General features: G+C 39.0%; 1 protein-coding gene across 1 annotated transcript in view; it reads left to right on the top strand.

Annotated features, from left to right (window-relative positions):
- The first annotated feature begins 66 nt into the window (after positions 1–66).
- Positions 67–20,963, top strand: part of KDM3A (lysine (K)-specific demethylase 3A) — a 33,109-nt gene continuing 12,212 nt past the window's right edge. The window contains exons 1-11 of the mRNA XM_010292491.1: positions 67–259; positions 2,890–3,045; positions 5,230–5,340; positions 6,944–7,046; positions 7,942–8,066; positions 8,583–8,655; positions 8,740–8,828; positions 10,984–11,135; positions 12,582–13,147; positions 14,393–14,594; positions 16,979–17,193. Of these exons, the coding sequence (XP_010290793.1) occupies positions 89–259; positions 2,890–3,045; positions 5,230–5,340; positions 6,944–7,046; positions 7,942–8,066; positions 8,583–8,655; positions 8,740–8,828; positions 10,984–11,135; positions 12,582–13,147; positions 14,393–14,594; positions 16,979–17,193 (1,963 nt within the window). The 5' untranslated portion in view covers positions 67–88. The remainder of the gene's footprint in view (positions 260–2,889; positions 3,046–5,229; positions 5,341–6,943; positions 7,047–7,941; positions 8,067–8,582; positions 8,656–8,739; positions 8,829–10,983; positions 11,136–12,581; positions 13,148–14,392; positions 14,595–16,978; positions 17,194–20,963) is intronic.

Raw genomic sequence — 20,963 nt, 5'->3', positions numbered from 1 at the left:
TGGTTTTATTGTTTTTATTTTTTTTAATTATTTTTTTTCTCTCCGCCTTCCGCCGGTTTCCTCCGTGGAGGCCTCCCGATGAGTTAAAATGGTGCTGAGGCTCGAGGGGAGCTGGTCGCTGCTGGTGGGGAAGAGGTTCCTCAGCCTGTCGGAGGAAGACGACAGGTCATGGGACACCAATCGCATCTCGGAATGGCCCTGGAAGTCGGGCAAGATCCGAGCGGTTTCACACACGGATATATCCAAACAAGACCTGAAGGTAACGTGAAACTTTCAAAGAGACCTTCTAAAACAAGAGTGCTTACCCTGTGACCTGGAAACTTAGTGTGCGTGCGTGTGTGTGTATATATGTGTGTATATATATATGCACACTGTTGTTGGGAGGGAGAGATCTTCTTAGTCAACTTGCCTGCTTAACATGCTTGAAAACTTGTGCACATCTGGCTAAAGCCCCCAGTGAGCTTGTACTAATGCTGGAAATTACCCGAAACTAATTATAAATGTGCTTTCTTCTACCATCATTTTGGAAACTTCAGGTTTTTATTGCACCCTCTGTGCCTAGGTTTTATTTCTGCATATTTCCTAAATGTCGTTTAAGACCATGTCAGTTGTGAACGATTTTTTTTTTCCCCTAGAGTTGAAACCAAAGCCCTCCTATGGTGATGGGATTCGTGGCTTTTCGTTCTTACTCTTTGAAGTAGCTGGTTACAAACAAGTACTTTTACTGTCTTGAAAGATGTACCAAAATCATATATGGTGTTGGAGGTTTCTCAGACTCTTCTTGTATGGTGGCCACTTCTTAGTGATTATGAACGGGGTTTTTAAACATGCAATCAATTATTGCAAACTTAGTGTAATTCGTTAACTATGTATTCTGGGTGGAAGTCAAGTGACTTTGACTGCAAAAGCTCTTAGGGGGCTATTTGGCAACTGTAGTCAGTAAAACTATTCAACCATGCCCGAGCAATTGCTATAGTATACAAAGTACTCGCTAAGGACAAAACTCCATTATAGTAAGGGCATCCTGTTACATGGTCCTCTTATTTGTTTCTACAAGGGACTTTGGTGGCAGGCTGTTCTATGACAGCAAGAACAGTGCCGTCTTTCAATTAAAACTGCTTCCTTGCCTTTTTTTTTAACGGGAAGAACTTTGTGACCTCTGATTAACTGAGGGAGCATCCATTCCTTGTTTGACAAGAAGAAATAGTATGTGTTTCTAACCCTTTTCTTGAAAGTGCAAACTTTGGGATTTGTTATGAAGAGTCCCGAGTTGTTAGAGGCCGAGCTTCTTGTTGTGGATCTGCGGCGGGGGTGGAGCTTTCTCCATCTTTGGCCGGCAGGGCTGTGCCCATGCTTAGAGTGAGGAGGATGCTGCTGCTGCTGCAGAAAGCTCTTCTGAAGGACCTTCTCTGGGACTTAAAAGGAGAAGGAGCGGGTGCTGTTGGGGACTTTACTGTGAGATTTGTAACTGGTTACGGTTCTGCCAGAAGCGATTGACTTAAAGCATTCTCCAGTGAAATTGTTAAAGAAGTTGCAAAGTAGATAATCAAAGCTTAGGGAGCTTTTGTACTAAAACACCTGCCATCTCCTTTCCTCTCTCGCAGTTCTGTGGAAGAGTCATGTGTCGTTAGACCCAAAATAGTAGTGTATTGGGGGGGGGAGGGGAAGTCTCTGAAGGAGTAGAAATATTTAATCTTTCAAATTTTGCTTTTTGTATAGTGTCAGGAACAAGATACAGAATAGAAGGACTGTCAACTACTTTTGAAAGTATTTTCTAAACTGTATTTTCCTGTTTGGGCAGTGTTGATACTCTAGACCAAACAAGCCGTTCTGGTTCTGGTACTTATGTTATTTGCTTATCTCTTTCATTGTTTCCGTGAGCTTCAAAATGACTAAATTTATTTCTGCACCCATTAGTTTTACAACTCCTCTCTGTGGTAATGCTTTTTTGTGTGCATGCTTTTACTTGCCTTTCCCCTTAGAGAGAAGCTAAACACAAGGGAATGTTTCTAAGGTTCACTCAACTGATGTTTCTCTGCTGCCAGGGTAAATTAGTTAAAAGTACTTAGACTGCATTGTTATGTTTTATGGGAAGAGGGACTGATTTTTTTTTTTTCTGAGAGTAGTGTTCTCTACCAAGACATTTCAACTCCTGTATTCAGGCAAAGTTGTATTTGTGGTCTTTCCCAAGCCTTTGTTGATCTCCCTGTGTTGACTATGAAAGAAGGGTAATGCCATCCCAAAAAAATTGGTCAAGCCACCATGTTTTTGCCATGAAGTGACAACTGCTTTCCTCTTAAAAAGTTTGTATAAATGTGAAGATAAATACCAGTTAAAAGGAGGCAGCAAATGACCTTCTTCACATTATATAATTTGATCACCTTTAGTGGTGTACTGTTACTTGTCCTTTCAATAAATTAACTAGAGTTATTCTCTGGGACTCTTATTCTTACAATATTTCTGGAAAAACAGATTGTTTATTCAAGTACTCTAGTGTTTGTGGAAAACACTTGTGCCACTACTGTATACAGCCCTTTAAAGTTTTTGGGGTATTTGCTGTGTTTTTCCCTGATTGTAAACCCTAGTGGCAGAGTTAACACATTTAACTGCCCTTGAGCAGCAGAGGACTTTTCGAGTTGTAGAGCTAAATAAGAATATTAATGTTTTGTGCAGCAGTAATGATGTCAAACTAGTTAACATTGACTATCATTTACAAAATACTCGGTCAACCTGGGATGCTTGATTGTATGACAGAAAGGCAATAATCATGTTTGAATTATAAGTAGTTTTAATGATTTTTTTAAATGAGGAAACTGATGGTTTTTTATCCTTTTCCACGTGTCTGAATTTTATGGTTAGTCACTCCTTTACATTGTTTCCTTTCTGTAGATTTGTGTAGAATTTGATGATGAGTCATGGGAAAAAAGAAGATGGATAGAAATCTATAGCCATAAAATGAAAGCATTCCTGGTGGAGCAAAAGCTGGTACTGGCTAGAAGAAAATCTCAAGCCAATTCAATGTCTCCTGTCCAGTGGCCTGCAATGGCAAGTATATGCTTGGCTTTAACTCACTTTGGTTCTGCAGTTCCACCTTCTAAGGACAGTGGTATTACAAGTGTGAATTTCTCAAGTCCAGCTTCACTTGTTTACTCTTACATGTAATCTGAAGGGAGACTAAAACTCTTTGTACAGCTAGAGCCTAGGCGGGGCTTGTAAGCATTTGAAGTTGGTATGTTGTGCCTGGAGATACAGGAATGTATTTTTATGACTTTGCCTCTCTTCCAAACCACTGTTCTGTACAATGCTAGTTCCTTCTCCCTCTAGTCTCATGTTTCTCCGTTCTTTCATGAAATTGCAGTTAAGAATAGAGAGAAAAAGAGTAAATAACAGGTTTCTAAGGATAGCCTGTACTTTTATCTTAAATTCTTGTTTTACTCTGCCTCAAGTGTTGTTAATTGTTCAGTGATTCTTGATCTAAGACAAAAATAATTTGAATGATTCTGATGTGATGGCTGCCTGCCACAGATAATTTGAGAGATTTGGATTTTGTGCATATAAAAACCTGAGCTACACTGTACAAGCCAGAGAAGTAAGCTTTCTGTAACTTCCATGCATGGCTGGCTAGGCAAATTAACAAGTAGAGGTGAACAGGGAACATTTCAACCAGCGTAGTTTTACTTGACTACTTTGGATATTGCTACTCATAAAAGTAGTCATGAAATAACTGAAGATGTGAACTTGCTGAGCATTAATTATGCTGCAATTGTAGTCCATGTTTTATACCCTTAACTTCTCTAAGTATGAAGTATGCAGTGTAATTCATATTGCTGCATTTCAGCTGAGCTTTTTCTTGAGCAAAGCCAATGTAAGCAGATATTTATTGGAAGTAGGGCCAAATAGGATGTGAGAGGAAGTGAAAAGATGAATCCTTAATTTTATTTCCTGATCTGTGGATTAATGCCAGCATTTCTACTAGTAGATTTTGCTGATACAATGTTCTGAAAACCTGCATATTTTAACTTAGCTGTTGTCCCTTTCCAAGTATCTGAACAGTTCTTACTGGATACTTGCCTTTGTTACGCTTAAAGTTTCCTTTGCAATGTGTTCGAAGTATCAGTTCATGCAGGATACATGTTTCAAAGCTCATTTAGCAGAAGAACAATGTAGGATAAAGTAGAGCACAATACTGGAGCTTGCCTTGGCAAAGACGACTCTTTTCCTTCCCTTCCCACCACACAAGGTAGGAAAGAAGGGTCAAAAAAGTGATATGTGATAAAGATTTAAAAAAAATGAATCCACAACTCATTGAGGAGAATATGTTTCTGACAAATAGAATAGCTTTGCAGAACCCTTGTGATGCCCAATCATTCCTGGAGAGACTCTTGTTCCCCTTATGGCGATACTGCCCCTTTGCCAACGCTGTCCTAACTGAAGGGAAAACAACAAAGGGGAAGAAAGTCTTTGTTTGCTTCATCAGTCCTTTGGAAACCCAAACACATATGCTATTGGAGTGGTTTTCTTTTTTCTTTTAAGTGGGGCAGAAATGTACCTTTCACACAGGGGGAGGAGTTATTCTTGCCTGATGCCCACCTGCTCAGAGCTCTTACTGCAGGACTAGACAACACTTAACCTTGAACATATAAGGGAGAGTTCAGAAGCTTTTAAAGGAATCTTTTTGTTAATTGTCTGTTCTTAAAACCCTTGGTATACCTGAACACAACTTCATTATTGTATTGCAGTGGTATAATAATGATGAGGATATCAAAGGCATCATACACACCTAAACTAAGGCTTCAGAATATTATCAGGGTTGCATGAGCTTTGAGAACTTTAATGTAAGCCATGCAGTAGGCCTTCATTGATTTGCTAGATATTCCCCAGTCTACTATAAGGAGGGTTTTTCATTAACGTATCCACAATTAGAACTCTTAATATTAGTAAATTCTCCATGGTGAGAGGAATGATTAATGATTGTTAATGACAGCCACCTGAACTGAATTCCTAACTCATTGTAATAAATGATATTATTTTCAAGTATAGTCCAGTAATTCCTATATCAGGTGTGTATTAGAAGGTTTATTAGAAACTTGCTTTGTTTCAAGTTGTATGTAGATGTGATGTCTTAACAGAGAAATAGATATAAAACTATAAAATATCTTTTTTAAATGCAAATGAGGAGTGATGGGATCTTCTTACTCTGTTCTAAGAAAATGTTTATCACTTTTCTAGACTTACAAATCCTTAGTGGACAAAGCTGGTTTGGGATCAATGGTTTCAGTACGCTATCTCGGTGAAGAGAGATGTGTTTTTCTTTCTAAAGACCTTTTGACACCCATTCAGGTAACCTTGTGTGGCATTATAAAGATGGAAGATAAAAGATTTATCTTGGTATTTAAGATATGTCAAGTAATACATATTCTAAATGCAAACTTTAGATAGGTAGAAAGTTGAAGTAGGTGTGTATTGCTGTAACTCACAAATATCAGTTGTGAATGTAATGTGTATTTGATTAAAAATCTTCTGAAGCTGATCCAGGACATCTCACTTGAGAGCTGGATGAGGGAGTGTATTAGGACAGTTATTCAGCTCAGGTGACAGCAATTGCATCATGCTGATGGTGGGGATAAGCTGGAATAGTTTCCCTTTGTTCTTGTGAACATGACTGTCATTAGTATGAAAGGAGTTGCAGGAATGTCTGGAATAAATTTTCCTATTTAATAGAAACACATCACTTCTAATCCTAAACAAATGTGGAATTGGGCAGGATATAAATGAGATGGTTGAATTATAGTCCCTTTATTGAGTAGCAAGAGGAAAGTTCCTTAGTGAAAATTATGTAGAGATGGGTTGAAACAGTTGCCCTGTGTGACTGAGTGGTCAGGCATTTTGAGGAATAGTATCTCCTACTGAGAAAGGACTTCACCTTTTCAGAAAACTACTCTCGAGACCTATAAACAGTTTGAATAAAACTAGTAATAGCTGCCCCATGATGAGACTGCTAGTAGTGCCACCATTAATGTTCTACTTTGACTTCTTAACAGTCAGAAAATAGACAGCGTCTGAGAAACTAACAAAAAAATTACTTGAAGATAAATTTGAGTTGTAGATTGTTGGCTCAACAACACAATAAAGACTTCTTTATGTAGAAGCCTTATCTCAGTACTGCAATGCAGAAGATTGCTTTGCTGGCATATTGAGTTAACAGTTTCTTGACTACTAGCTCTTGAGCCTTCTGCTTATTACAAATACCAGAGCAGTGCTTCGGACAAAACAAAAAATTTTTAAAAAACCCAACTTTTTTTAATGGCACTCTGAGCCATTGTTAAAAACTTGCTCTAAACTTTCCACTTCAGAATCAATTCTAAATGTTGTCAAGCAGCTTATTTTAGATAACAATAGAGAGAAAAAAAATTAAAATATAAATACATGAGGCTGAATAATTATGAATGATTTAGATGTAGCTGACTGTTTTCATTCACATGAACATTTTATAATGGTGTCTGGAGATGTACTGGATCCTGGTGGTGTTATCATAAATGGAAACATAGAAATGAATGTAGTGTGTTTACATCTTGCTCGGGTCTACTTATAAATTGCTGCTTCTGAGAACTTAAACTTCTAAATTAAAAAGTGGATGGTTCAGTTAAACTTAGCGCTCTTTAGCAATGTAGTAAAACAAAGCCAGATTTTTTTCAGAACAATATTTAAGTGGACCTGGAAAGCTCACTTTGACGATCAGCAAGCCAGACTGTTCCAGATTAGTGGTAAGGAAACGATGTCTGCCTCAATAAATGCAATTTCCTAGGAGCTGAAGGAACACAGAGTAGTGAGAAACTTGTTGGACTTGTATGAATTGCTGCTGTCTTGTTTCTAAATCTTATGTCTTTGTTTATCAAAAGTATTATACTTAATACTACAGTCTTTATTTTTTTTCCCCACACAGGATGTGGACAGTTCTAGGCTTCCTCTGAAGGATGATCAAAATGTTAATGAGGAAATTCAGGCTTTGGTTAAGAAACACCTAGATGAAACTCGTTTGGTACAAGGTACAAGCATACCCTGTGGTGGAAAACTCGGGCAACAAATACTCAAGTCAAAAGGGAAATCTTTGCAGTGATGGTGCAAATTACAGTAGTCTGTTTTAGCGATAAGAGATTTTTTAAAATACTGATTCCACTTACTTTTGCAGCAGTGAATGCAAAATGTGAATCATTATAGAGTTTTAAGGTTCAAGTATTTCCTTTGTAAGAGTGAGTACATAATTTAGGCACATATATATAGCCTGGCATTTGTGAAAGAGCTATCAGATTTGTATCAGTTATCACTGAAATTCTTGGGAGTTGCTTATTGTTTCAAATAGCTTGATTTTTTTTTTTCTTAGTGTGCTGCTTGCTGATAAAAAAAACTTCCAAAGTTTTATGTAGAGACTACTTTTTTAGTCAAGTTAAAATTGTTACTTTAACATTTGCCTGCTTCAAATTCTTAATTACTGGGTTCATACAAGCATATTTGTAGTCATATGCTTGCATATGCAAGAAATGTCTGTCTGTTATGGGAAGGTAAATATTGCAACTCAGAGTTGTCATTTCCAGTACTGTAAAGAGAGGAAAAATTCACCCCTAATCATTGAATCTTAATTTCCATGTCCACTGATCTGCCTCACTGTCTGAAATCTGGAGGTTAGTCTGGCCTCTGCTGCATCTCTTAACCTCAAGAAAACTTCATTGAACTATCCCAGGAAGGAAGTAGCTGGAACATAGTTTTATCATGCCTTTCCCCCCGCCCCAAACTTAGCTATGTGAAAGTTGTCTTGAGGTTCTCAGTTTGTTTTGCTTTCTTACATCTTGCATGCAGGCAAATTTGCGTTGGTAACTGTTGTGATCTTCATGCTCCCTTTTTCTAAAGTTCCCCTTTCTTGTATTTTTCTCCCCGATCTTTAAGGTGGAAAAAATATCATTGGTTCAAAAATTAGAATTTATAGCCTGGATCCGTCTACTCAGTGGTTCACAGCAGTTGTTGTCAATGGTAATCCAGCTACAAGAACTCTAGAAGTCAACTGTCAGGAGGTAAGAACCAGTTGCTGCGGGTTTGCAGGGATGGGGAATGGGTGGGATCTTGTATTTATCCAACACCATTTTTAATTCTGTCCTTACTGTAATAAGCTTAAAAACTGGGGATCAATGAAAACTGGGGATCAATGTAGTGCAGAATAATCTGTTACCCCAAAGTGTTTCTGTATTACCTCATGCTGCTGGTAGAATTATCAAATAACAAATGGTCTTCTAGACAAAATGAATGAGACCTGGAATTTTTACTTGAAGAGCAAGGCAAACCTATAATCCTGGTTTCTTTGCTTTCTATACTGTGTAGACAATGCTCTGAAACACCAGTTTGTATGTGTGTTTTCAAGCGGACACACTGTCACGACAATATATTGTTAAATTCAGGTTGGTATTCAAAGAACTTAGAAGTTAATTAAGTGTCTAAGCTTAACCTGTTCCACAGCATCTAAGATAAATACAGTCAAACATCAACTTTCACCTCTCTAAATGGCTGCTTCTATGTTTTTGTTCCTTTCCAAGATTCCAGCTTTAAAAACTCTTGATCCAGAGTTAATTCATGTTGAAATCATATATGATAACAATGGAAAATGTGGTAAGACCTGTTATTGTTTGTACTTCAAACACTAAGTAGCGTATTTGTGATAAATGGACTAATATTGATCACTTTCCATTCCAGATAAATCTAAAAGAATTGGGGGCACGAAGAGGAAGTCATCTGAGAATAGTGGAAGTGTTGATGCTAAACACACAAAAACTTCTCCTGAGGTAAATCTTGCTATGTTATAGATGACTGTTACGTAATGGTTATGTCATACTTCAGAGCAGTCTTATATAAGGATTAGATAGAAAAGTGGAATAATAAATATAATCCCTGGGAGGGTGTGTTGAGTTCTTTGAAACTTGTCTAGGCATGGGTAAAACATCTTGCCTTGTGATAATCGGAGGAAAAGTTACTGAGCCTTGAAGGTTGTTTTTTTTAACTATGCTTTTTGCCCTTTCCTGCTTAGGAGTTAGCCTGCCTGGTCATGTATGCTGTAGTGGGAGAAAACTCAAAGCAGTTCTCAAGTTTATAACCTTTGCTTTTCACCTTCTTACTTTAACTGTTTTGTACTTAAACCCAAAACCTTCAGCTACGCTTGCGTGCTTTGAGGATTCAAGCTATGCAAGCAGCAGTCTGGAAGAATGCTGTTTCAGTACAAAAAGGGAATATGACTATTTTTCTAGTACTTCCATGTCTATATTTATTTCTTTTGGGTGACCTGCCAAGTATCACTGAGATCCAAGAAAACTGTACTGGTCAGAAGACAACCTGTGTAACTTAAGTGTGGAAATGTAAATGAAAAATAATAGCTTGGCTAAAGAACGGTACTTCAGACACCCTATAATTTTGCCCCAGTGTTTCAGACCAAAATTTGCATTTCAGTCAGGAGTAGCCTTCTGGAATCTCTAGTGATGGGGTGGGAGGGTTGGTTTTTGTTTTGGTGGCCAAGCTTGATTCTTGGCTTCTGTGCAGTCAGTCCTGTGCTGAGTCAATTACGTAGGTCTGGCTAATGACTGGATATTGTTGTTTGTGAAGATACAGTGTGAGGTAGCAAGTATAGGATAGGATTCTTCAGTGGAAAGAGCGATCCATCTCATTTACTGCTGAGGAGGAGTGTGCTGCAAATCGTCTTGAAGTAGTTTGTATGCTACATCCATACTCTGCCTATGTTGTTTCTATAGCTCATGCTTGAGTACCTTTAGCGTCTTTCAGGTACTCAGTTTGCCAGTCTTTAGCTTTCTGCATATTTGGCTGTTGAGCGACCTGCTTGATACACGCAAAGCTGGTCTTTATTTCATATTCCAAATGTCCTGCAGAAGAGTCATGATCTGAATTCATAGCTTGTTTCACCACACTTTTTCTTTGAAGTAGGGAAGTTACTTTTAATTTTCTAGTCTGCCTTCCTTCCAGGGACTGGATCCTGTATCACATTTGTACTCTTTGGGAAATGTCTTGCAACTGTTTTCTCAAAATGGTTACAAGTGAGTGTACTTTCTAATAAGCAAAACAGAAGTTCTGTTTCTTTGATGTTGGCAGATGTGACTATATCGGAGTGATAAGCTGAAGCCATATTTTTTGCTTTACTTAGTATGTGATAGTACTCTGATTTCTAATATGGAGTTAATTCCAGTGGTATTTTGAGAGCTTGCCTGACAGCTGTGTTATATCAAAGCAGAAAGGAAATATTTTGGAGTTGATAGTAACAAGTCTGTAGTGTAACTTCCAGCAGTAAGTTGAGCATGTGGGAGTGGAATATGGATCTTGGAGCTGAGGAAGGAGCCCCACAGAAAACTACTGTTTTTAAATACGTTTGCTAACTTGATAGGCCTGTATTCCTAAAAGAATTGTAAGTTTATGGGGCTGGTGATTTAATCAACACAGGATTTCTTTACTTAACACTTTCTAGAATCCTGGTACAAAGATTTTCACACTACAAGGAAGTTCACATCTAGATTTTTAGTAATATTGTCAGACTAACTTCACAGTTTTAATTTTATCTAGGATTTTCAGATGAGCTCTGAAAGCTATTTCTGCATTCTGATAACTGCTATTATTTTAGCAAGATCATTGCACCGGCAGTTATGAAGACAGAGTTTTCTGTCCTCCTGTCCACATTCTAAATACACCTTCCTTCCCCACAAAAAATTTGTTGATTGGGGGAAAATGAATTGATGTGAGCAGTGTTTCATGGAACCTATAAGGTTTAAAAGGACACTCTAAGGTCTTTCCATCTTATGGACTGAGTGGGGAATGATCTTCAACAAGCTTTGTTAAAACAAATGGGAAGGGCACCAATGTATTTTTCTTTTTAAGCTGAACCATGCAAACCACTATTTCTGTTATTCTGAATTTTCCTAACTGTTAAAATTTCCCTTACAGGTTTCTCCCAGTCAGGGACACATGCAGTCAGTACCAACAGTGTTGGGTGAAGCATTGCTAGGATGTACTCCTGCTAATAAAGACCAAAGGCATCAAGGCCTGCCCCTGCCAGCTAACTCGCCACCCAATCTTGGTGCAGAAACTCCTCAGGGGTAAGGAATAAGTTTATCTTTACGCAGACTTTTTTCCTCCAAAAAGAACTCAATTTCTTAGCAAAACAAACTGTAGTCTTCTGTAATATTGGCATAGAAAAGTGTTAGACCTAATTACCCTGCATACATAATTTGCTTGCCAGTGCTGTATTTTTCTTCTGTCTTTGAGGTAGTTGCCCTTCAATGTCACAAGCCACTGTTACCCCTTCATTGTATCCATTTGTAAACTGATGGGTTATACAGAGGTGTGGTGCCTACTTTTTGTCAAATGCATTCCTCCTCTTCCCCGAAGAAAAATAGAACACTATCAGGCAGGTGTCCGGTATACTAGCTTCTTGCAGATCAAGTACAGGTCCTCAATTATATTTCTGAACGCTAGTGGCTTTAAGCTTCTTTGTTACCTGTAGGAGGCTAGAAAATGTCCCAACTGGGTGTAAAAACCCTCCAGTAACAAGTTTTCCCCTCCAAACTTTCCTTGAACAAATTTGAGCTGGTACTGCATTTCCATTATAAAACTAGCTCTAGAAGTCAATGTTGTCAACGCATTTTTCAATCAGAAATACAGTCTCCAAAATACAAACTTCTACAACAGCTGTGACAGGACGAAATGCAGTTGGGTCCTGGGGTGAAAGGTATGTTCTAGTCAATTCTCTGACCATAGCAAGTGTGGGAACTGTGTTGTACCATGTAACTGTTTTCCTGAGTATAAATCACAGCTCCTTCTTAACTTGCATAATTTGAAGTTTAGCATATTTTGCTTGTGCTCCCAGTTCTGTCACAAAAATGAATGTATATGGTAGAAATAGCATGACAGGAAAACTCACATTTTGTGTATTAGCTTAAAAGAAGCGGTATAGGGTTTTTTCCCCACTCAGTTTTGTGCATATATCTCAGAAGATAAATGTGGAAAAGATTACTCTTTTTCATTTGAACTTTTTGTGTGGGAACGGTTTTACTGTCTCTAGTATAGATTTGTAGTGCCAGCCAGAAGTTCCTTGAGTACTGCAATCTTCTCACATAAACATGCAAGTGAAATGCATTTGGTTATACAGCTGTTGCATGGAGAAAATGAGAAAGTAACTGTTTAATTGTGAGAAGGAAGTGGAGTAGCTGTAGTACCTAAATGTGTGTGTGCCTACATGTCCATACAGCTTTATCATTCTTTCCAGCTCGGGGCGAGGGAGAAGAGGCAAACAAAAACAAACAACAAAACCCCCCAAAAACCTAAACAAACAAAAAAACACCTCAGAAACACAGTCCTATTTAACCTCACACAAAACTCAAAATCTTGGAATATCAGAATTCAAAGTGCAATCATTCTTCATTCAATCAAAAATTCAAAGATTAAATCCCTTCTCTCAAGCTTTGTGACTAGATTGAGCAACTGATGCCCTGACTTGTTTGAACCTTTTTGTTTGTGTAATTATTGCATGTTGTGTGTTTCAGCACATGTAAACGAAGCCTACCGGAAACTCATCCTTCTTGTCTTAATACTGGAATTAAACCATTGAAGGAAGATCTGACGGGCTTTCCTAAAGCGGGGTTTATATCTAAAGAACAAACGCAAAATCTGAATGATCAAAATGGTAAATATACCTCTTTGACAACCTCAAGATCTTCATCTGATTCAGCTAATGAAAATGGAACCAACATGAAAAGTACAAATGAACCTCTTACGAAGCCCACAACAAACTTTCCAAAAGAGTGCATTTCTGTAAAACAGTTGCAACACCTTAACTCTTCCATAGCAATACCCAGAGTCAGTAGCACTGTCGAACTGCAGCGGACTTTAGACTGTAGACCCTCAACCTCAGATGCTCATCTTCTCTCTTTTACTGAGTCTGGAGTTAAATCACAAAGCAGTTGCAACAGCCAGAACAGCCACAAAGGGAACAAGATTGATGAACTTATAGACATGGAATGTTTTATTAGAAGAAATTCAAATGAGATTCTTTATGACAGAAATGAGAATGAAAGCTTTTGGACTGGAAGTGCCAAGGTCCAGGATAATAGTAAGTATTTTTAAAACTTCCTGTCATTTGAAAGTCCCTGTGTGTAGTTACACAGAAACTACAAGCAGGTCCTTTGCAACATATGCAAGATCAGTAATTTAAATTGTGTGAGTGAGTGATCTGGAATTTGAGTAATTTGTGGGTTCTTTTACAAGGGGAATGCAATAAACTTGAGAAAAACATCCTTTCCTGAAAAAGGAAAAGGACTAATCATTAATTTCTACAAATAAGTTGTTACAAAATATATGCAAGGACAGATGTATGCAAAATGTATATAATAGGGTTACAAAAACAAAATTCTGTTTGGAATGCAAATGCTGACAGCATATGAGACAGCTTTTTTTTTTTTAAGCAGTGGTCCTAAATTTTTTAAGCACAGTGAGAGATGGAAGTTGTTCTTAACAAAGCTTTGTTCAAGAGGGGCTTTAATTTGATAATTGTTCTGAAAAACAAACAAACAAACAAAAAAAATCAAACCCCAGAACAACCCACCTTGTTTGGCTGAGTTCCACTCGGGGAGCTCTTGAAGTTTTCCATGTGGCAGAATGGGAAAGGTTGTAGTTGTCTAAGGAGCTGGACTTCTGATGTTATACATTGTGCTATGCGTCAGGTGGTATAGCTGGTCATCCTGGGTTCTGGGAATCTCCCTACACACCCACCTCTTCTTCCTTTCCAACCTCATGTTGCTTGGTCTTGGGTTACCATTCCATGATTAACATGGGTACGCAGGCAGCCAAGCAGTCACTGTTGTGCTGTGCTAGGCCTCACCCGCCTTGTGGGAGGAAGAGAGGTGTTTGGCATTTGTTACGGTAAGATGCTGAAAGCCATTACATCATGAAGGGTGAAAACAGAGAAAGGGCCAGGTTGTACTTCTGTCTACATTATTTGTGAAACATGATTGCTTCATGCCCTGGTCTACTCAGTGCTCAGGTCCTCCAGCCCTGATGGCTGAAGAACTTTCATTAAAAGCAGATACTATTTCAAAATACTTCTCTGTGGAGGAGTGAAAGGAACTGTTAAGCTTGGGGCCCCAGAGTATGACTTCTGTGGAACTATAGCTTGAGAAAGCTGCTTCTGACCTGAAAAGAGGTTTCTGCCAACTGCAAATATTTTAGCATAACTTTGTTTCAATGTAATGTGAAACTTGCAGGAGAAATTGACATTGATCTGTCACTAAAATACACTTGCATGCACCTTCCAATGAGAAGCTAAAGCTTGTCTAATCTACACCTCTCTTCCCTGCAGTAATTGTTCGCAAGTCAATTTTAGCAGATGCTTCTAAAGTGAAGAAGCTGCAGCAAAGTGGAGAAGCATTTGTACAGGACGATTCCTGCAATAATATCGCACCTCACTTGCATAAATGCAGGGAATGCCGTTTGGACAGTTATCGGAAGAACAAAGAGCAAAAAGACTCCACTGTCTTTTGTCGATTCTTTCACTTTAGAAGGTACAAACAATTTTGGCTATATAAACCTTGATATTCCTTAAATGTGAATAACATGTCCCGTGTCTGAGTTGGACATAAACCCTTTTTTTCTTTTCTGAAAGGGGGGCTGTTGAGTGCTCACTGTTAGCTGTAACATAGATCTTCATCTTCCAGGACAGATGAAAAAACAGTTATTTGGTCAAAGTGGTCTCATTTAGGTCTCTGGTTCAAAACTGCTAGATGTCAATGTGTAGCTGTTAAGCTATAAGGCTAATATACCTAACTGATGAGAGGTTGCCTGTGCTTTTCTTTTTAGCCCTTAAAAATTTTATAACTGCTTCATTTGAGTAGAAAATATTTTGGCAGGACTTTGAGCTCTTTATTTTGCTATTCTGGGATGAGTGCCAGTGGGATAACATGAGTTTAGTTGAGTGCTACAGCTCAGTAGTGTTTGAGTTAGAAGAGGGAGGATGGATTCTGTGCATGTCTCCCAAAGTTTAGTGGCTGGACATGTGAAATGTTAGATATATACCCAATAGCTGTGGGAGGATTGCCAGGGGTGGCAGGAAGTGGCCAGAGGCTTTCAGCTGGAACCATGGAATAGTGATGGGCAAAATAATAATTTACATTGTGTTACTCCATTCTTTGTTCCACTTTATGCTTAAGAGTTTGTGCCACTTCTTTAAGCTTGCCATAGAAATATTTAGTAAGTACACTCACTGTCAGGAGGGCAGATGAGGAGGGTCAGCAAGGCAACTTTAAGGAAAACTCAGTGACTGCCAAGTGGTGGTTGCTTTTCCAAACCTAATCTGCAGCTTCAGATCCTCTGCCCCCTACCTACACCCCCACCAGAGCCTGAATCTTGAGTTGAATAGTCAAGGTCTTTTGAGGTTTTTATCTCTTTTAGTTCTTAAGACACCATGAGGAACTCTTTCAAAAAGGGTGTTAAACTGTTACTTGAAACCTATCTATGAGCCCAGGGTGGATGTTGTCAAACTGCAGTGTCTGGCTGTTTTTTTTAACATATCCTTTCCTTTGTTTTCAAGTTGTGCACATTTTTCCATGAACTACTTGATCTCACATCCAGATGTTGTTGTATGCAGCTTATTATTTCCCCCCACACCTATTTAAGCTTTGTGGCATGGACTGTGTTTTATGGGAAGAAGGTTAACACTTGTGATAACTCGTATTTTTGCTTTTCCTCCCTAATATCACAAGGGAGATGGGAAGCTTACTTATTTTCAGTTTTCCTTTTGGTTTTCAGAGGAATGACTTTCTTTTGAGTCTCTAGGTAGAATAAAAAAGTTATAGGCCTGAAGACCTTTTGAAGAGAGAAAACTGAAAGCAGAAAGATTACAAAGGTCATGAAACAAAGTACTCTTCCACTCTTTCATTTGTTTCTTGAGGTTTATTCTTCTTCCACTGCAACACCCCAGACTCCCCTTGCAGGTTTTGTAGCTAAAGGTTTTAAAAAAATTAAGATGTGCTACTAATATGTTTGACCTCAGATTAGAGGTTTTACTATAGTAAGTCTGGGATAATCTGACACTAGTTGAAATGTTCAAAAACATGTGAGACCAGATTACCAACACACTATGCTAATTCATCTTCTCGGGGTAAAAATCCAGACTTGCAGTGTAGTTAAAATCAGTTGAATCCTTCAGTTTAGAACTTGATGCTGATGGAACAGTCCCTTTTTACTGAATGTGAAATCTGCAAAGTCTGAAGATGGTGTTTGGTGATACCAGTTGGCAGCATGTGTGTTCTTGCCATACTTAACACTATAGTGAGTACGTGTTGTCATCAGAAGTCAACTTCCCTTTACAGCATTTAATAAAAAGGTCCCTGAAAACATGATCAGAGCTCTTGATGTTTTTTTATTTAATAAACTCCTAACTATATAGATCTCATTCTTTCTACCTACTCAGAATATATCTTGCTCAAATCTTGCTTGATTTGTTTTTTTGGCAGCTACTTCCAAATTAATTGTTACTGAAACGTACTCTATATTTAAGGTGGTCTAACTTTCTTGAGAATTGTACATAGTTCTAGATTAAATTCTTGCTGTTACTTTCTCTAGATATGATCCTTAGTGCCAGTGCATTTTAAAAATTATGTTCACCTGATGTAGTTTTGTATGACTAAAAAAAAAAATCTTTAGGAAATATACCTTACTACAAAAAACTAATGTTTTGAGTCTTTTTTTCAAAGCAGCAGTATGTTAAGCATGCTTAACACTAATGACCAATATGTTTACCCCTGTCTGTTGTAACCATTAAGAGTTAAACTCATTGACATACCGTATACATGTTTACAGTTCAGGCATTGAGTCATTGGAATGAATGTAAACTAATAAAACATCTGAGATGATGGGTTTTTCTCCTTTTCCCCCCCTCTTTCCACAGGTTGCAGTTTAATAAGCATGGAATACTGCGCGAGGAAGGTTTCTTAACTCCAAATAAGTACGACCCTGAGGCTATTAGCTTGTGGCTACCTTTATCAAAAAACGTTGTGGGTCTAGATCTCGACACAGCGAAGTATATCCTAGCCAACATTGGTGACCACTTTTGTCAGCTAGTGATATCTGAAAAGGAAGTTATGTCTACAATTGAACCACACAGTAAGATCAATTTGTGTTAAAATGATCTGTATTTTAATAGCTTTATATGAAACCTTAAGCTTCTGACTTGTGTGAAAATATATTGCATGCATGTGGAAATGTCATATAAGACTTAAGTGGTTTTTTCTGAGAGGTGATGGTTAAGATCCAGTGTAAACTAGTGTCAACAGCTCTGCTCACAGGGGAAACAGAAGTAATTCTACCCTTCTTTGCCAGAAGTCTTTTCTATATTATCAAATTACTTTTCCTGTTAGAGTGTAATTTTGTTATGAAACAAAGTGTAAAAAAGCAACCACAGCTGGCAGCTGACAACAATCTATTCTTAGTGTATAAAAGAAACAAAGCTTTCATTTTGTCTGCACAGATTCTGTTAGATTGCTTTGGTCCTATTTTGTTGTTCTCGCATAATGGACCTAATTCTGCCTGTCAAGTCAGTGAAGAAATATTTTTTCCTGCACCTGAAATGTTCCAGTAGGACTGTTTCAAGTGATTTTGTGTACAGCCCTCTGGGAATAGACCAGAGAGGTGCTATGGAGGGGGTCAGTGACTGGGGAGCTTCATCTGTGCAGACAGGACAAACCTTGCATCCTCAAACACAGGTTTTTGGCTACATCAGAATCTTTTCGTAGCAAACGAGCAGACAGATAGAGAAGGCTGTGATCTTGCATAATCACTTCTCAGAATAGAATGACAACCGTGATTGTCTTTGGGATTATAATTACATGACTGAGACACAATACAATTTAGAAGACTGTCTACCTAATGTCTTCTACGTTTGGGTAGTATTGGTATTATATAAAGATCATATAAATCTACGACTCACTCCAAGGTTTTGAACAGAAGAAAAAACTGAACAGGCTTGAATGGCCTTCAAAAGGGGAGGGAAGACTTGATGTTTTGGAAATGCTTGCTGTGGGATCTTACCCTGGAGTACTTGAACTCTGCAAGCTCTGCTCTTCACTGGAACATATTCAGGCCTGTGGAGCCAAAGTATCAATAAGCCAGAGTGAGAGGTACAGATTGGAATACTGAAATGTTTTCAGAAGGTTGAAATTTTGGGTGAAATTCATGAAACAAAGGGGAGATGTGGTGTTTCTTAATAGCAGAGGAGATGTGTCTGTTAGTATACCTACCAGAAACATCATCTGCTTAGAAAAAGACACATGTGAGTTCTGGAATTGGTTTGAAAGGAGCAAAATGTCATGAATTCCTCTGTGATTGTTTATTGCTCTGGCTGGTGAGAGTAAGGAAATTCAATTTCATTAAAATGGAGGATATTTTTAATCCCCTGGGTAGGAAAGAAGTAATTTACAGTCTAGATAATCGTTCTTCTTTGAACAGCTCAGTGAAAGAGTGCTCACTTAGTTGGCATAGGAAAAAGTTATATTCTTATGCCATCATGCTATGAGGTTATGATAAAATTTTCTTGGCAAAATTTGGCCGAAATGATACCTTTCATAACAAAACTTGTGTCTGACAAGCTGACCTCTTCCAAAATGTCAAAATATTTTGTTCAGATACTACTTTTCAGGGGATCATTTATGTTTGAATATTTTTGCACTGCACAGTATGTCTCAAGGTCAGGCCTTATCTCTCTTACCAGTGAGTTACTAGACTGGTAGGTAGAGTCATAAGACAAACAAGTGTGAGGGAGAAAATTATTTGGGAGAGCTTCCTTAAAGAGAGTTCCTTATAGGATTAGGATTGCTCCTTGGCCACCAAGTGCCAAAAGGAGACCTACAGAAAGAGGAGGCGGGGTCAGACTATGAAGAGGAAACAATAGGAGGAGTAGGAAAGGACAAAATCAGAAAACTAAAATATGAAATGACATGCAACAGATGACAAAAAACACCTTCCATCTGTTTTGGGGAAATTGGAGGATTGGCCTAGAAAGTGGTAACTATAGTGCATGTTTTTAAAAGGCAGAGAAGAATGGAACTGCTGCTATTCAGACCTCTCTCTCCTGGAAGAATTTTGAAGCAAGTAGTCAAACAAATTTCTTTTTACCTCCCACTTAAGAACAAATTGTGCCAAGCTATTGAAGTTTAGTTCCATACATACTTCATGGGCCTTGTACAGAAGAAAAAGCAACAGATGTCTTGGATCCTGGTGTGGGTTTTTTAGCATATGTTAGGACATGGTCTCTTATAACTTGCTTTTAAAATAAAGAAACATTGTTGGACAGAAAAGTTTCAGAGAAGTTACAAGTGTGGAAGGAGGCAGGAAGAGGCAGATGTGTACTTTTTTCTAGTCTAGTACTGGGACCAGCACTGGTTAATCCCTTCATCAATGACATAGACAGGGAGCTCAAGGGCACCCTCAGGAATTCTGCAGACAACATCAAGCTGAATGGTGCGGTTGACACACCTGAGGGATGGGATGTCATCCAGAGGGACATGGACAAGCTCAAGGCATGGTCCTGTGTGAACCTCATGAGGTTAAACAAGGCCAAGTGCAAGGTCCTGCACAACCCTCGTGTCAGTACAAGCTGGGGGATGAAGGGACTGAGAGCAGCCCTGCCGAGAAGGACTTGGGGGCACTGGTGGATGAAAAGCTGGACATGAGCTGGCAATGTGTGCTCACAGCCCAGAAGGCCAACCATGTCCTGGGCTGCATCCAAAGCAGCGTGGCCAGCAGGGAAAGGGAAGGAATTCTGCCCCTTTGCCCCGCTCTGGTGAGACCCCCCCTGCAGTGCTGCATCCGGCTCTGGAGCCCTCAGCACAGGAGAGACAAGGACTTGTTGGAGCGGGGCCAGAGGAGGGTCACAGAAATGCTCCGAGGGCTGGAACAGCTCTGCTGTGAGGACAGGCTGGGAGAGTTGGGGTTGTTCAGCCTGGAGCAGAGAAGGCTCCGGGGAGACCTTATTGCTGCCTACCAGTGCTTAAAGGGGGCTTGTAAGAAAGATGGGAACAGACTTTTCAGCAGGGCCTGTTGCAATGGCACAAGGGGTAATGATTTTAATCTGAAAGAGGTAGATTTAGACTGGACATAAGGAAGAAATTTTTCCCAGTGAGGGTGGTGAAACCCTGGCCCAGGTTGCCTAGCGAAGTGGTAGATACCCCATCCCTGGCAACATTCCAGGTCGGGCTGGACAGGGCTCTGAGCAATCTGCTCTAGCTGAAGATGTCCCTGCTCACTGCAGGCGGGATTGGACTAGATGACCTTTAAAGGTCCCTTCCAACCCAAACGATTCTATGACAATTAAATTAAGATCAGTCTAAAATAATATGTACATAATGGACCCCTGGAAGGGCTTGTAATTTTTTGGAAGATACTGTCAACATTTGCGATGTTTTGAGTGAACTAAAGTAACTTGGGGTGAAGAAAGGTGGAACACAATGCATATGTAAGAAGCCTGAACAGCTGTGGTTAGTTCTTCAGAGAAAAACAACTGAGCAGGTGATCATTTTGAGAAGGTCTGATACACACATACAAATGTGTAGAATCACCTACTAAAAGAGAGCAAGCTACTTGCCCACTATGCTATTCAATAGAGAACAAGCATGAGCTGGTGGTGTCAAGCTAGACAGTAAGCTTGGCTTGTTAGTAGTACCTTAATTTTTTCTAGGGTGGCTGTGGAATTTCCACTTAGGAGATCTATGTCAGCAGTGTGTATGTTAACTTCGACAAATACATACCAGGAGTAACATGTAGTTGGTGCTGCACAGGAGAAGGTGAAATGGTCTTATCTGCTTAGACTTCATTCTGGAACTGCTTTTCTGGATCAAAGCAAAGGCTTTGTTTTAGAGTTCCAATACAAAACCAAGTCT

This window comes from Phaethon lepturus, unplaced genomic scaffold (assembly GCF_000687285.1).
Source record: "Phaethon lepturus isolate BGI_N335 unplaced genomic scaffold, ASM68728v1 scaffold52498, whole genome shotgun sequence".
Classification (NCBI taxonomy): domain Eukaryota; kingdom Metazoa; phylum Chordata; class Aves; order Phaethontiformes; family Phaethontidae; genus Phaethon; species Phaethon lepturus.
This window is presented reverse-complemented; position numbering and strand designations above follow the sequence as displayed.